The sequence below is a fragment of the Orcinus orca genome, chromosome 1, assembly GCF_937001465.1.
Source record: "Orcinus orca chromosome 1, mOrcOrc1.1, whole genome shotgun sequence".
NCBI classification, from domain to species: domain Eukaryota; kingdom Metazoa; phylum Chordata; class Mammalia; order Artiodactyla; family Delphinidae; genus Orcinus; species Orcinus orca.
In genome coordinates, this window is record NC_064559.1 from 205,368,067 (window position 1) to 205,383,282 (window position 15,216).

Genomic DNA, 15,216 nt, shown 5'->3' on the forward strand with positions numbered 1-15,216 from the left:
CCAGCACGGTGCCCCCCCTTCACAGGCTGCCTTAGCCTGAGAGTCAGAGGGGCCTCTGGAGGGAGGCGGTCAGGACCGAGTGGCGGTCTGTGCCTCGGGCTGAGGGGCAAGGTTGTTTCTTGAGATTTGACACTGCTTTCACCGGGGGAGCCGGGGCTTCGTTGCAGATGGCTGGCCCTGCCGTGAATAGATCCTTGGCGCAGGGCGAGGGTTGCCGCCAGCACCGGCAGGGCTGCTCTCCACTGAACGTGGTCGTGGGGACTTAGGCCGCAATGGCCAGAGGGCACTCGTCCTGCTGGGACACCTTTCGTATCAGTCGGAGCTTCTGTGCCCTGGAGAAATGGACCCAAAGTTACTCTCAGCAATTGAACGCTTCCGTTGTGACCCCGTAGCAGCAGAATTAAACTCCCAGGGCTGAAGAGCCCATGAGTGTTTTCTTTGAGCCGAAGGGTAGCAGATTTGAAAGGAAATAAAGGCTCTGATTTGTGCTCTCTTTCACGTGGCTGTAGCTTTGGGAAAAGAGGGGCAATGTGGTGTGCCCGGGCTTCTCGAACCACCCGTGGTGAAGGGCCAGTGGTGGTGCTGTGTCTTCTCCAGTCTGTGGTGGATGAATTATTTTATTAGATACAATAAAAGTGAGCTATTCCAACAGCAGAATGTTCTTGGCTGTGTGACAGCGTCACGTGGTCACAGCAGCCTCCCTGGCCGCTTCTGTTCTTCTCTCTGCCCGCCAGCACCGGTCCAGGGCCCACTTCGGTGGTGCTGGTCAAGTGCATGTCCACTCCATCCGCGGACACATTCAGGCTGCCCTTGTGTCTCCGCTGCAGGTGAACGTCATCCACACGGCCAACCCCGTGGAGCACGCCAGCCACATGGCCGCGCAGCCGCAGTTCGTCCACCCCGAGCACCGCTCCTTCATTGACCTCTCAGGTCACAACCTGGCCAACCCCCACCCGTTCGCAGGTAGGCCTGGGACGCCCCTCCCCGGCTCCTGCCGTGAGCTCAGCCCCCCTCTTCCCCCACCGCCGCTCAGAACAGCCACCAGCGGCCTGGCTGTTATTCCACGTCACACGAGGAAACCGGAGCATGGACGGGGCGGTGGGGGCCCGAACCCAGACTTGAACCCGTGCTGAGCCTTTTCTCGGAGCTCCTCCCGTTCTCTGGGGGTGGACGGAGCAAGCAGTGGAGGCCGAGGGCACACGGCGGGCCGGGTCGGGTCTCGTCATCACAGCCGTCCTGTCTCCTCTCCCCCGCAGTCGTCCCCAGCACCGCAACCGTCGTCATCGTGGTGTGCGTCAGCTTCCTGGTTTTCATGATCATCCTGGGAGTGTTCCGGATCCGGGCTGCTCACCAGAGGACCATGCGGGACCAGGACAGCGGCAAAGAGAACGAGATGGATTGGGACGACTCTGCCCTGACCATCACCGTGAACCCCATGGAGGTAGGCGAGGGCGGTGACGCCCCGACTGAGAACCCCTGCAGGCCAGGGCCCCAGGGAAGCTCAGCTAACCATCAAGCTCACATGCTCTGCGTGGTCCGCACCATGACCCCGCGTGGGCAAACTGAGGCCTGCGGGGGCCTGCTTTAGGGTCACGGTCCGGCTGTGGCTGGTGCCCGGAGCTGTGCTTCCCTTCGTCTTTGGTGAGGAGCCTAGTCCAGCCCCTCTTGCTGGGTCGTGGGATGTGGCTTCCAGCCGGTGGACAAACCCTGGGTCACCAGCTGGGGCGGGGGAGGGGCTGGATTCATCGCCTGGTCGCCGTGTCTCTCTGTCAGACATACGAGGACCAGCACAGCAGCGAGGAAGAGGAGGAGGAGGAGGAGGAGGAGGAGAGCGACGCCGGGGACGAGGAGGATGACATCACCAGCGCCGAGTCGGAGAGCAGCGAGGAGGAGGGGGTGGAGCCCGGCGACCGGCAGACTGTGAGCCGGCAGCAGCAGCTGGAGTGGGACGACTCCACCCTCAGCTACTGAGCCGCGGCCGTGCCCGCCCGCCGTCGCCTTCTTTCCTGCTTCAGGAGGCTTTGCTGTCATCCCTGTGCCCACCCCAAGGGTCCACGATGTACAGAGTCATCCTGGCCAGTAGGTCTGCAGAGCCTCCCCGTCGCCGATCTCCGCCCACGCTTGGTGTATAGGGCCATAGGCTCCCCCTTGCTCCCTCCCTTCGTCCGCCCTGCTCGCTCTTAAGTTATGTGAGGAGCTGACGCTCGCTCTGTGGCTGATGTCAACTCCAGAAAAGCTGCAGTGACTGGACTCCTTGACAGAGGGTTAGAGTTGCTCACTCCTACCTGGTAGTCCTCTTCTTTTTTTTTTTTTAAAAAAAAAGTTTTTATTTTTTCCAAACTAGTGCATGTATAAAATGGCAGAATGGGGTTAATATGTAGATGATGAACTGACTTTTTAATATTTTGTAAATAAATTGGGATTCCTCGTGTCTTTTGTGCTAGCATAATCCGGGGCTGGATGCAAAGTGGAGCGGAGACACTGAGCGTGGGAGGGCAGGGACCAGAGACCCTGCCCATCCCACCCCGCCCCCCACCCCACCCCAAGATGAGGAGAAAGGAGCACAGACATTGATCTGCTGCCCGGCAGGAGGGGACCGGATCCGGGACCCCTCTTTGGAGGCTGGAAACGGCCAGGTCTTTTCTTTGGGATTCTACCCATTGAGGGCTGTGGGGAGCTGGGGTCCCTGGCCATGTTTGCTCCCTTCTTCAAGGACTGGCATTTCCTCATGCAGGAACCTGGACTCAGGTGCAGCCTTGGGGTCCATACTGAATAGATGCAGGTTTCCTTGCCGGTGAGAGTATGTTTCGATCATGTGGATGGTGCAGACCCTCTGACCGCTTGGTCTGGAGACAGCAACAGGCCTGGGGGATCCGTACTCAGAACCTGGCGGAAATGACGCCCAATGGCCTGAAGGCAGTGCTCGATTCCCCGAGCACCTGCGCCCCTCCTCCCCAGAGCCCCCGGGGGGTGAAACCATGCCCAGTAGGTGGTGAAGGGAGAGAACCGCAGTCAGGAGCAAAAACCCCTACAGCACGTGGTTTCTAATTTACGTGTAAATTTTTAGATTTCTAAAACTGGGGGAAAATAATTTTGAACACTGTTCTGTGATCATAACTGCTAGTTTCGAGGACACTGCCAGCTGTCCTGTGTCGTGTGTGGCCACCCCTCCATGTACTGTCACCGTCGCTGTTTAGACCATGGATAGACGCTAACGCGTAGACGGGACCCTCCGCGCTGTCTGTAGCCGCCGTGGTATCACTTTTCAGATGTGTATATTGATGATAGGTCAGAAAGTGTATACATACAATAAAGTCTGTTCTAACTCCAGTGGGAGAGCGGTTTGTTTTTGGTCTTGTTTTCATCTTAATCCTGCATCCTCTTGTTTCTTTCTGAGCCAAGAACATAACATACCAAGGATTTTATTTCTTTTAATCTGTTTTTTAACCTCTCATTTCAAGGTTTCAGACTGTTGAACCTACATCAGTTACGCTGAACTCACCTTTCCCATACAGAAACATCAAATGATTTAAAAAAAATAGAAAATACTCTTCTCGTCAGGCACACAGGCCATGCACGCAACCGGCTGTTGCTGTGTATATGCAGTGTGCTGCCCACACCACGAAGCACAGACTCGTCCAAATAAATAACAAGTAGACATACACTCGGCTTTTCCTATTTCCAAACAGGTGGATGGGTCTGATGAATTCAGCACTTAGTTGGGAACCAGAGTCTGGTCAGTGGGGCTCTGTGGGTGGCATGGATTGCTATGGGCAGTGCCTCTCGGCCACCTCTCGTGAACCAAGAAACAGAGTTGGCACCTGGACTCTTCTGGAAGCCGTGCACCAGGCTGCTGACAGGGCAGCTACTTCTGGCTCTGCTGAGCCGTGCAAAGCCTTTTGAGAGGTAAGTGGTGTCGCCCCTGTGGGTCCCGAGTCAGCTGCTAATACATGAAGCTCACCTGTGGGCTTCCAGAAGCCCAGGTTCTTAGCCCCATCTCCAGAGTTGGCTCCAGAAGGCTGAGGGAGGCCCGGGAACCTGCATTTCTCGAGCTCCTCAGACGCACCTAAGGCTGAGCCTGAATCATTTCAAGCTAAGTACCGTCAGAGGAAAAGATGCCACCACACCCCTAACTCTCACGCTTCTGCTGCCTGGGTACTGGGAGCAGGTTCTCAAAGGTGAGCGTTGTGGAGAGGAGATCAGGTCTTTCATGACCTAAAACCTGCTTTAGGAGGAGGGAGGTTACATACAATTGCACAAAGTACTCGCACCTGCTTGTGTCTTGATCCATGACCAGGATGAGCTAAATCAAGCTCAGACCTTTTTAATGTGTCTCGAGGACCAGCGTGCACTATATGTGATGGGCGCTGGGGCCTCTCTCCCGAGCCGTAGAGGTTCAGTAAAGTAGTCTGGCTATTTTTTTTCTCACCCGCAAACAAAATCACTTTACAGCAGAGATGAATTTCCGTACCCAGGAGTCGCTTTAAAAGTGGAAAGCAGGGCTTCCCTAGTGGTGCAGTGGTTGGGAGTCTGCCTGCCAATGCAGGGGACACGGGTTCGTGCCCCGGTCCGGGAGGATCTGACATGCCGCGGAGCGGCTGGGCCCGTGAGCCATGGCCGCTGAGCCTGCGCGTCCGGAGCCTGTGCTCCGCAACGGGAGAGGCCATAACAGTAAGAGGCCCACGTACCGCAAAAAAAAAAAAAAAAAAAAAAGTGGAAAGCAATCATCCCTGAATCTAGAGGGTACCCAGGCCTCCTCTGGGGGCTGCCCAGAACTCAGTCAGTGGAGGGCACGCAGGTGGAGGGGGTGAACAGGCGTGGGTGCCCTGTCTGGACAGCAGGTACCGGGTCACTGCCAGGCACCAGGACCGGTGTAGCACGGCAGGAGCCTGGGGAGGAGGCAGCTCCCGGACGGGAGAATCATCTCTGCCGGCTCCAGACCCACCAGCTGGAAGACTTGAGGTCACAGATCCTCGGCGAGATGCGGCCTCGAGGTGCCGGGTTCACAGTGTCTTCCCATCAAAGCCCAGGGCTTGGATGGGGAAGTGGGAGGAGGTGCCCCTCCCCACATTAGGGTACATTTCCATGTATGGCTGTTTAGTTCCCGAAACATTTCAAGTCATAAATAAATAACCAGTGTAAACAAAAGGCAGTTGTGTAGGTTCTTTCCCAAGGATGCCGTCCAGCCTTTCAGGTCCCGGAGGGTGGCCGAGGGTGCCCGGCTCCCAAGACTGACAGCTTGGTTGTCTCCAGGCCCAGGGCTTGGACGGGCTGCTATTGCCTGTTATCTTTGGACACGTTGTGGGCCAGCCAGTTCACTTTGGTTTTCCAGCTCTCCCGGAGGGCTTCGTTAAACTTCACCCGGAAGTGCTTTAGAGCCTCCTCCTCCGTCTTCCCCAATGCCAGAGAATCCTGAGGCAAGATGGAAGCAATGGGCGTCCCACGGAGGGGCCTGGGCCCTGCTCAGCAGGGAGCCCCGTCTCCCTGCACCTCCACCCTCTCTGGGCAGGTAACGCTCCCTCCTAAGAGAACTGCACCAGGGGAGCCAGGAGGGCGCCACCCAACACCTCCCCCAGGAAGAGCTCTTTGTTCCGACCCCAACCAAGGCGGCCCCTGCCCCGCCCCATCCTCAAAATAAGATGCCAACTTGAGCCCGGAGGTCTTGGCCCCAAAGGCAGGCGGCTTGGCCTTCTCCACTGGAAGCTGGCAAGAGGAAGAAGGGAGGGAGCAGCTTCTTCCCAGGAACTCGGGGGCCATGGCCCCCCCACCTCAGTCCCCGCCCCAGCGTCTCATAAACTGAAAAGACGCAGGAAGGAAAGACAGTTTTTAACCATGGAGGGAACCCTCTTGTACAAGTGGAAACGCCCGCAGCCTGCGGAGGACGGGAGGGTGGGCCAGAGCCGGTGGCTTCCTGCCAGACCCGGGTCCCAGGCCGGTGTGAACACACACGAGTCAGGAGGGCCCTGTGGGTCCACCACGCTCGGGGGTTGGGGGGGGTGGTGCCTCGAGGAGTCTGGGGCTCCCTGGTCTCCTGCCTGGCGGGGCCCTGCCCTGGCGTTTACCTTGAGGTACTGGATGTCTTTGGAGCAGCTGAGCTCAGGCAGGCCTGCCGCCCGCATGAGGGCAAAGAGGTGGAGAAAGAGCAGCCCGTGGCGCCGCAGGATGGTGTAGGCCCTTTCACAGTAGCCCCGGAACCTGTAGTGGGAGGTCAGGGAGCGGGCCCTGGGTCCTCCCGTCCCCCCGCACCCCAGCCAGCCGGCCAGCCCGCCCTCATCCTGGAAGGAGCCGTGCCCACAAAGCCCCAGCGTCCTCTGACTGACCGCCCCCGGCACCAAGGGGCATCTCGGGGGTCTGAGGCACCCTCACCTTTCAAATTTCTCACTATTATTCGTCTTCCCCTGCTGGATCACGTGCACAAAGTCATAGGTGAGGATGAACGGGACTCGCTCACGGTTGATTCCAAACTTGGTCTTGAAATTCCCCAGAAAGTGGCCGAAATCAATGTGGAACAGCTGAGGGGAGGGAAGAGCAAAGACCCAAAAGGAGTCAAGAAGGAGGGTGCCTCACCCAGAGGAGCCTGGGGAGGGAGAGGGAGCTGGAAGGGCTTGGATAGGGGGCTCTGCCAGCAGCCGTGTGCAGAGCAGAACGGCCAGCGGGCCAGCACCGGGCGGCAGGCACCATGCTCACGGCAGCCCCACACCACCCCTACCTGCCCGTTCTCCCGGATCATGATGTTGTCGCTGTGCCGATCGCCGATGCCCAGCACGTATGTGGCCACACAGTAGCCAGCGCAGGAGAGGGTGAACTCCTCAATGGCTCGATCCAGGGCCTCCCTGGGGGGCAGGGATGGAAACCACGGCCACACCATTTTGCAGCTTCTTCTACCAAGAGGTGGTGTCTATGTCCCCTGCCCTTGAATCTGGCCTTGTGACTTGCTTGGACCAACAGAACATGGAGGAAGTGATGCTGGGCACCTTCCAGAGCCTGGGCCTTAAGACGCCTTGCAGTTCCTGAACCTCCCCTACTGTCATGGAAGGAAACTGAGGCTAGAATGTGAGGCCACGTGGAGAGAAGCCCCAGACGTGCAATCCTCCAGGCCCAGTCAAACTACCAGGTGAGAGCAGTTGTGTGAGTGATTAAAGCAGAAGAACCACTCAGCTGAGCCAGCTCAAGCTGCAGATTTGTGGTTTAGGCCCCTAAGTTCGGGCTGGTTGTTATGCGGCAATAACTAACTGATACATGTGGGAACAGAGACCTGACCCACTCCCCCACCCCCCCACCCCACAGCATCTATGGGATGGCCCTCAGCTGAGCCAAGAAGCCACAGAGACAGTCAAGGTCCCTCCTCCTTGCCTTTGATTCCCGAGGTCTGCCTCTTGGGAAGGAGAGGGCATCTGTCCCTTGGGCCTGAAACCTACCCAGGGTTCTTGGACTTGAGCCAGTTGAGCAGAGCATCCTTGTTGAAGGCAGCCGTGGCCGCCATGTTGCTCTTGTTCAGCTGGATGTTGGCGATGGTGTCTGAGTGAAGCACCACCTCGATGAGGCCTGTGTGGTCCCCGGTGGAGAGGCAGCCGTAAGGGGTCATCCTAGCCAGGTGGGAGGAGGGGCAGGTGGACACAGTGGTCAAGGGCTGTCCCAGGGGCTTCTTGACCCCGAGGAGCTTAACCCAAAAAGGCTGCAGGAGATGCTACTCAAGTTGCTGAAAAAAGGAGGCAGGTACTAGGGGCGAGCCCTTGACTCCCAGGGCTCCAGGGAAGGTTCCTTGGAGAGGCCACACCAGCACCCAAGATGCAGAGAGGAAGAGTCGGCACCGTGGCTGAACTCATGTTTGCTCAGAAAGAAAAATCCAGGTGTCTTGGAAGATGATGGGGCAGGAAGCCAGGGATGCTGGAGGCAAAGGGACCAATGGAGGGAGACAGTGCAAAGGGCCAGGGCTGGCCTTCTCCACCCTCATCCTGCGGCCCTATCGCCTCCCTGACCCCAAGTTTCAAACTGGTCCCTGCTCTTCTTAGAAGAGCCAGTCTTTTTTCCAGCTGGGGTGGTAATGTCAGCTTTGACAGGGGACCCCTCCGACGGGGTATGGTCCTAAGCCTGGTGCAGGCACAAGTGGATGACGGGAGGGCCTCTAACCTCAGGTCCAAGCCCTCCTGCTTCCACAGAACGTCCATCAGCTGGATCATCTGCAGGGTCAGCATGTCCTGGCGGAGGTCTGTGCAGCCGCCCCCGGGGAGGAAAGGCATGAGTTTCTGGTGGGTTCTCCAATCCCAGCCATGCCCAGGCCCCGGAGTCCCAAGACTCTGTGTTTTCGTCAGCTCGCCCTCCAGGAGATCTGCCCCTGGCCCCCACTGCAAGGTGTCCCCGCCGAGGGTAGCATGGCAGGGCGAGGGGAAGCCAAGGCCTCAGCGGGTCCCTGCCCGGGGCCCAGCCTGCTCACCGTCCCCGTTCTTAAAGATGATGCCCACGGTGCCATCGCTGCCCGCCTCCTCATTGCTGTACAGGACCCACAGGGGCTTCATCTTGGAGTCCATGAAGGTGCACTGCTCCACGCTGCCGGACCAGACAGCAGTCAGCAGCGGGCCCTCCTCGGGGCCTGCGGGGAGGGGAGGAGGTGGGGAGGCCCCGGCTGGGGCCTGGGGCTCACCAGACTTCGGCCAGCAGGGTGCTGGGGTCGAGCGGGGACTGCAGGTGGGAGAGGGCCTCCAGGTAGGTCTCCTGGCGCATGCACAGGTGCATCAGCTCCTTGGTCTGGGGCTTGGTGGTCTTCTGGGAGCTCACTTTGACGACGTCGTTCAGGGCTTTCAGCTTGCTCAGCGCCTCCCCCTGGCCAGGAGGATGGGAGGGCAGCGTGGGCCGGCTGGGAGAGGCAGGCTCCGAGCCTCGGCCTGGCCCACGCGGTTCTACAGGGGTCGGGGCAACTCTGCCCCAAAGCAGAGCCCAGGCAGGGGTGCGGGGGCCCCGAGCCTCACCTGCTTCATCAGGACCTTCATGTGATGGGTGCTGCCCCTGCAGTAGGCCTCCATGATGAGGCCGAAGCGCAGGGCCACCGAGGGCACGTGCATCTCGGAGCTGGAGGGAGGAAGAAGGGGCTGAGCCTCGCCTCGCCAGGCGGGGCCACACAGCCCCTCCCAGACCGGCAGGACCCAGCCACCGAGGACACCCTGGCTGGGCTGGCTGGCGGAGACGCGAGGCCCGCAGGCAAGAGGCCCCTCCTCCCCGTGGCCTTCCAGGTGAGTGCAGCTACCGCAGGTGCCAGAAGAGGAAGTGGCCGATCTTGCGATTGGCCAGGGCCCGGTCCAGCAGGAATTTGGTCAGCTCGCAGTCGAGGTAGGACTCGTACTTGAGCACCTGCACCAGCTGCAGCAGGTACTGGAAAAGCTCGTCGTCCCTGCAGAGAAGGGAGGCTGGCTGGGGCTGGGAGCTTCACGGCTCGGGAGAGGGTCTGCAGCTGGCGAGGGGGCAGGGTAGGGGCGGGAGGCCAGCCTCACCTGAGCAGGCCCCCAGGAGAGGTCCCCAGCCAGTGGCTAGACCCGGGCCATTGGGGCAAAGCCGCCCTCTGAAGATGAGGAAGCCCGCGGGACTCACGTCAGTTTCCGCAGGGACTTGATGGCAAAGGAGCCCACGTGGCGGTCAGGGAAGCTGAAGTCCAGCAGCTCCAGGGCGCTCAGGACGGGCAGCTCGGGCCAGGAGCACAGCAGGTAGAGCATCTGGGGGGTGCCGGTGGTCAGGGCAGGGGGCGCAGGCTGCGGTCTGGCTCCAGACTCTGCCCCCTCCCCCGGCCCCGGCCCTGCCGCCCACCTGGGCCACGTCCTCGTGCTTGTTCCACTTGGTGACCAGCAGCAACCGGGCCAGCGCCTCGGGGAAGTGCTCCTGGATCTCGTGCCGCATCTTCCACACCAGGTCCTTCTCGTGCTCGTATAGCTCCCCGGACCCCCGGCGCTCCAGGATCTCCCGCAGCTGCAGCTGCTGAGGGGCACAGGTGGAGGTGGGGGGGCGGTGAGGGCTGCAGCCAGGTCCACGCCCCACCGCCCACAGCCCCCAGCTCACCTCCTCCTCCGTGAAGCGCCCGTGCTCCCCATGCCGCCCCAGCTCTAGGATCTGCAAGAGCGACCCTGCTGTCAGCGGCAACCCCGGGGCCTGGGCCAGCCTGGCCTGCGGGGCCCCCGGGGCGGGCGTCAACACCTCGGCACTGCTGACTTTGTGTGCCAGTGACTCTCAGTGGTGGGGACTCTCCCGCGTGCTGCAGGGCGTTTAGCAGCATCCCTGACCTCCGCCCATGAGATGCCAGGCGCATCTCTCCCACTAGTTGTGACAACCAAAAATGCCTTTGGACATTGCCCAAAGTCCCCTGGGGGGCAAAGCGGCCCCCGGTTGAGAATCACTGCTCTAGGACACATGAGGATTCCAGAGAGTCAAGGAAGCCCCCAAGCGTGTGTGGGCACCCAGCTCCCAGCCTGGGCAACTCACGGGGTGCAGGGACCATGTCCTGGGGAGCCCCAGAGGCAGGGTCAGGACAGTTAACCTTTAGCTTCGAGGTTTCTGGGCAGGGTGGGTCCTGGACCCCAAATGGCGAGGGCCCCCTCACTGACCTTGTCCAGGGCAGGGTAGTATACAGGGTGGGGGGCCACCTCAGGGAGAAAGATGACCAGGGCGGCTGCGCTCTCAGTGTTGGGGTTACTCCGCACGGTCCCACAGGGGTTCAGTAGCTCCCCTTTCTCGTCTGGATACAAGGACAGACGGAGTTGCAAGGGGAATGTCATCACGTGTGGGACCCACCTCCCCAATCCCCTGGCCTCTGCCTCTCCCTCCTGGCCTGGGCCAACCTGGGACGGAGGGCCACATGTAGAGGCAGCGCTCGCCGGTCTTGAGCTGGTTCTTGTAATCAAACAGCATGAGGTTGGCCCAGGCGATGGGGCAGTCCTGGGAGAGAAACCGGGCAGGTCACAGCCAGCCGCCAGAAAGCCTCCGTTTGCTCACCTGCAGGATGGGCCCAGCCAGACCATGCTTCCCACCCTTGCCCAGACTCCCTGTGAAGCAGCTGGCAGAGTCAGTCACCCCTCGACTCCCTTCTGCTCCCGGATGCATCCCACTCTCGGCTTCTTGAGAAAGCTTCAAACAAACCACATAGGCCCTAGGGAGCTGGCCCAGCTCAGCTACGAGTGAGTCAGGGTGGCTCGGTGGTCAGTCACATCCTGGGCCCAGTGACTCAGTGCTCGACCACCACTCTGTCTCCAACTGGCTGCTGACTCAGGCCACCCCGCCCCCTGCAAGGACACTGCATTTGTCCTTCCAGGGCAGGGAGCTCCCTCCAGGTTCCCACAAGGACCAAAGGCCCAGGCCCAGATATTCCGAGTCACTGTGCTCATAAGCCCAGGAACCCAGCACCATCACATGGCAGGCAGGGGTGGTGGCTAGCGTGCGTGCGCGTGCGTGCGTGCGTGCGTGCGTGTGTGTGTGTGTGTGTTGTGTGCGCACGCGCGGTGTGGAGAGGCTGGGGTTCACAGGCCCTCCTGGACCCCATCCCCAGGCTGCGTGCCAGCTGAGATGCTGGGAACGGGATGAGCAGTGGCCCCGGGGCGGGCTGCGGGACTGGACTGGGCCCATCACGGAGTGCCTCCCGACCGGCCCCACCCACCGCCTTCTTGGACTTCTTCTTGGTGGAGCGAGCCTTCTTGGCCTTCTCGATCACGGCGTAGAGCGCAAAGCAGAGGCGGGCCATGCGCGGTAGGTCACAGATGTTGATGTCGAACTCCAGCCGCTGCTTCCACACAGGCTCTGAGCACACGCTCACCTCCGAGCTGGACACCGTCTTGCACAGCGTCTCGTTGCCGTGGAAGAGGCCGGCCTGCACCACCAGCTGGGGAAGGCACGGTGCGGGTGGCAGGCAGCAGAGGCGCAGACTCCCTCTCCCGCCCGGGTGTCCCTCCCACCTAAGCCTCGAATCTCCTCCTGAAAGGTCCTCATTTCACGTGGGTCTGAACCCTCCCCCGCCAGGTGCTTGAAGGTGGTCCGGAAAAGGGAGGGCTGGCTGCCTGAGGGGGAGGTGTGGTCCTGGGGGGAAGGGGAGGGCGGCGTGGGCTGTGCTCCCCACTGACTGCGGGACCCTGGGGCGTGTTGGCTCCCTGCTCTGGGCCTCAGTTTCCCCATCAGGGCTCGGGAACTCCAGGGGCCCTTCTAGCTTAAGCACCCAAGGCTGCCCCCGCTGCTCAGAAGGGGCATGAGCGCCCGTAGGCAGGGAAGGACTTAATGCCGCCTGCACATCTCGCCCTGCCTCCTCATGGCCCGGCCAGAAAGCTGGCCCATGCAGCCCTCCAGGATTCATCCATGGGAGCCCACGCCTGCCCTGCTTGTGAAATTACCCCAACCAAAAAGTGCTCCCCAAAGAGCCCTGACCTCCTTGGACCCGGGTTTCCCCGTCCTGCAAATGGGACAAGAAAACCTGCACCTCACAGGGCCGTCCTGAGGCCAGAGGAGGTGGGCGTGTGAACGACCCAGAGGTGGCCGTGGCCTTGGCCCCGGCCCAGCTGGAGCGGCTCCCCTTCTGCGCCTGTCACCTCCCAGGCTCTGCGGTTCCTCTATCCCTGGGCTGGGCCTGGCCCCACTACCTCCACCAAAGTCAATACCCAGAACTCGCTGGGCCCGGTTTCTCTGAATTGTCCTCTCTGGCCGGCTGGCCTGCTCCCCTCCCCCCTTCCTGTTTTGAAGCAGCTCATCACCACCCCCGGCAGGGATGCTGGGTAATGTGGTCAGGTGGCTTTCGTGTGACACCCCCCTCCTTCTTCCTCCGCCACCTCTCCAGGCCACAGCCACCGTGTTTGTGCAAAAAACACGCACTCCCCGGGCCCTTCCCGGCCCAGGAGCCCCTACCTTCATCCGCTCATCGGCATTCACTTTGCTGCCCTGGATCAGCTCGATGCAGAAAGGCTGTTCCAGGGACCACAGGGACACCGAGGCGGGCTGGGCGGGGTGGAGGGGAGAAGCGGGGGCGTTAAAGCAGGGGAATTCAGGGGAGGCTTGCGCTCCCGGCCGCTGCCGGGGCGCGTGGCCACCGCGGCGGCAAGGCTGTTGCAGATTCCTGCCCGCAACGCCATCCTTTACCAGAAAACCTGCCGTGCAGGCGCCCCAGGGGGCCCAAGACCACCCCCCTCCGCCCCCGAGCCCTGCAGGGCATGGAGTTCTGCCTACAGCACGGGAGACAGGAGGGGCAGGCAGCCAAGCGCCAGGCCTGGAGGCTGCCCCAGGAGTCCAGCCAGGAGTCCACCCCAGCCCAGAGGCCCAACTCTCAATCCCGAGCAACCAGAAGGCATGAGACAAGGGACCCCTGGACCTATGGCTGGTCCAGGGCGATGCCCAATAGGCACCAGGGCTGGACCTCAGGTGGGAAGGAGGGCTGCAGGGGAGGGTAAGTGCAGGGCGCCAGCTCACCTTCTTCAGAGGAATGGGGGGCGGTTTGGCGCGTGGCTTTTGGACTTGGGGGGCGGGGTTGCTCTGCTCATCCCGCATGGCGAGGATGGAAGAGGAGTGCACCATGGTCAGGTGGGGGGTCAGCCCGCTGTGCAGGCAGCTGCAGATGTACTGAGATGGGGGGTGGGGTGAGTGGCTCCACTGTTCCCTGGACGACCGGCTACCCAGGGATGCCCCACGCTGGCCGCTGCCCACGCCAGGCCTTCTGGGGCCTCTCCTGCTGGCCCTTCCTGCCCCCGCCCACCTCCCTGTGCTCACGGGGAGAGCCAGCCCAGCAAGGGCGCACTCTCACCGTGACCCCCAAGGTCTGGCTTGTCGGGCTCGAGAGGGGCCGAGGACCAGCTCCCGCCCCCCCGCCGCCCCAACCCAGGCCCCAGGCCAGGACTGCAGGGAACCCAGGAACCCCTCCCGGACCCCAGGCCTCACCTGGAACTGGCAGAGGGGGTGGCTGCCGTACAGGTACTCGTGCTTCCCGTTCACCTGCAGTGTGTAGTCCTCGGGCTGCTCTACCAGCGGCTGCCGGAACACCGTGGCCTTCTTCCGGAGCGCGCAGGCCATCAGTGCCAGGGGCACATCCTTGGTGGACACCTGGAAGGTGAAGCTCTCCTAGGGGGAGGAGGGAGGGTCAGTTCTCCACGCCTGCGAAGAGCCCACGGGGTTCTGGGGCACAGCGGGTGGGCTGGCCCGTCTGCAAGTATTAGGCGCCCCTCGCCCCCTGAATGTGAGCTCCACGACGGCAGGCTCTGAGGATGGCACGTGGCCGACACCAGGAAATACCTGTTGGATGCGTGAGTGGACCGAGGACCAAAGCCTCTTGGTCACTCTGCCTTGTGGAACTCGCCGGGTGGGACGTTTGGCCAAGCCCCTCGTATGCAATGGATACCCTACAAATACCACCCGATGTTGCTGGGAGGAGGATGAACTGGGGAGGCTGGTGGGTGACCGGGAGTCTCACGGGGAAGTGTCCCCCGTGGACACGGCAGCCTGCATGCAGCACACGGGCCGGCGTGAGCCACCGCTCACCTCGCTGCCCTCGAACTTGACGTTGACGAGCAGGGCCCGGTTGGGGACGCGCAGGGTGCCCGGCCCCCAGCTCCGCGCCGAGGGCTCCAGCTGCAGGGGGAAGCTGTACTGCAGCCAGGCCTCCCAGCCCAGCTGCTGCCGGTGCGCGGCCACCTCCTCGCAGAACTGGCGCATCTTGGCTCGGAAGTCATTCACCTCCGGGTCTTGCAAGGAGTCAAACTCGTGGAGGCCTGAGGGGCAGGGGAGCCGGGTCAGCGTGGGGCTCGGGGGCGGGGCGGGGGCGGGGGGGCAGGCCCGGTGGAGGTGGGACGGCCTGGCCTCGGCAGGGCACCTTTGCCGATGAGCAAGCTGATCTGCGAGTTGATGAGCTTCTTCACCCGGTCACCCTCGCGGGCCACCAGGCGCAGGACGGGCAGGAAGGGCTGGATGTCGCACAGCCGCCGCTGCTCGTCCTCCAGCTCCTGCTGCTCCGCGGTCTGGTTGACGCAGGTGAACACGTAGGCCTCGGGGTCACTGAGCATGTGGAACAGCGGCTCATACTGGGCTCGGTGCCACAACACCTGGAAGGGAAGTGGCCGGTCAGCTCCTCCCCTACGGTGGGCGGGGCCCCAGGGAGCCGGGAGGCGGGTGGAGGCTGGTCTCACGACCCTGACAAGGGGGCAAAGGCAAGATCCCAGGACCACTACTCTCTCCGTCCCTTGAGCATTGACCACAGGGTCACTGGGAGTCGCC

At 61.8% G+C, this 15,216-nt stretch overlaps 2 protein-coding genes across 13 annotated transcripts in view; one reads left to right on the top strand and one right to left on the bottom strand.

Annotated features, from left to right (window-relative positions):
* Positions 1-3,330, top strand: part of CLSTN1 (calsyntenin 1) — a 523,112-nt gene extending 519,782 nt beyond the window's left edge. For all 7 annotated transcript variants that reach the window (XM_049712594.1, XM_033432877.2, XM_049712600.1 and 4 more), the window contains 3 exons: positions 828-963; positions 1,257-1,441; positions 1,774-3,330. In XM_049712594.1, coding sequence (XP_049568551.1) covers positions 828-963; positions 1,257-1,441; positions 1,774-1,971 — 519 coding nt within the window. In that variant the 3' untranslated portion in view covers positions 1,972-3,330. The remainder of the gene's footprint in view (positions 1-827; positions 964-1,256; positions 1,442-1,773) is intronic.
* The window catches only part of PIK3CD (phosphatidylinositol-4,5-bisphosphate 3-kinase catalytic subunit delta), a 50,813-nt gene continuing 37,874 nt past the window's right edge, over positions 2,278-15,216 (bottom strand). For 4 of the 6 annotated variants that reach the window (XM_012534011.3, XM_033432873.2, XM_049712586.1 and 1 more), the window contains 20 exons: positions 14,816-15,044; positions 14,485-14,714; positions 13,888-14,067; positions 13,423-13,572; positions 12,865-12,954; positions 11,633-11,854; positions 10,821-10,917; positions 10,587-10,717; positions 9,796-10,095; positions 9,583-9,704; positions 9,242-9,385; positions 8,967-9,066; positions 8,642-8,820; positions 8,435-8,547; positions 8,131-8,209; positions 7,419-7,586; positions 6,710-6,833; positions 6,367-6,512; positions 6,063-6,195; positions 2,278-5,412 (listed from right to left, as the gene is read on the bottom strand). In XM_012534011.3, the coding sequence (XP_012389465.1) occupies positions 5,275-5,412; positions 6,063-6,195; positions 6,367-6,512; positions 6,710-6,833; positions 7,419-7,586; positions 8,131-8,209; positions 8,435-8,547; positions 8,642-8,820; positions 8,967-9,066; positions 9,242-9,385; positions 9,583-9,704; positions 9,796-10,095; positions 10,587-10,717; positions 10,821-10,917; positions 11,633-11,854; positions 12,865-12,954; positions 13,423-13,572; positions 13,888-14,067; positions 14,485-14,714; positions 14,816-15,044 (3,075 nt within the window). In that variant the 3' untranslated portion in view covers positions 2,278-5,274. The remainder of the gene's footprint in view (positions 5,413-6,062; positions 6,196-6,366; positions 6,513-6,709; positions 6,834-7,418; positions 7,587-8,130; positions 8,210-8,434; positions 8,548-8,641; positions 8,821-8,966; positions 9,067-9,241; positions 9,386-9,582; positions 9,705-9,795; positions 10,096-10,586; positions 10,718-10,820; positions 10,918-11,632; positions 11,855-12,864; positions 12,955-13,422; positions 13,573-13,887; positions 14,068-14,484; positions 14,715-14,815; positions 15,045-15,216) is intronic. The other 2 variants (XM_004272367.4, XM_033432874.2) reach the window with 2 other exon arrangements.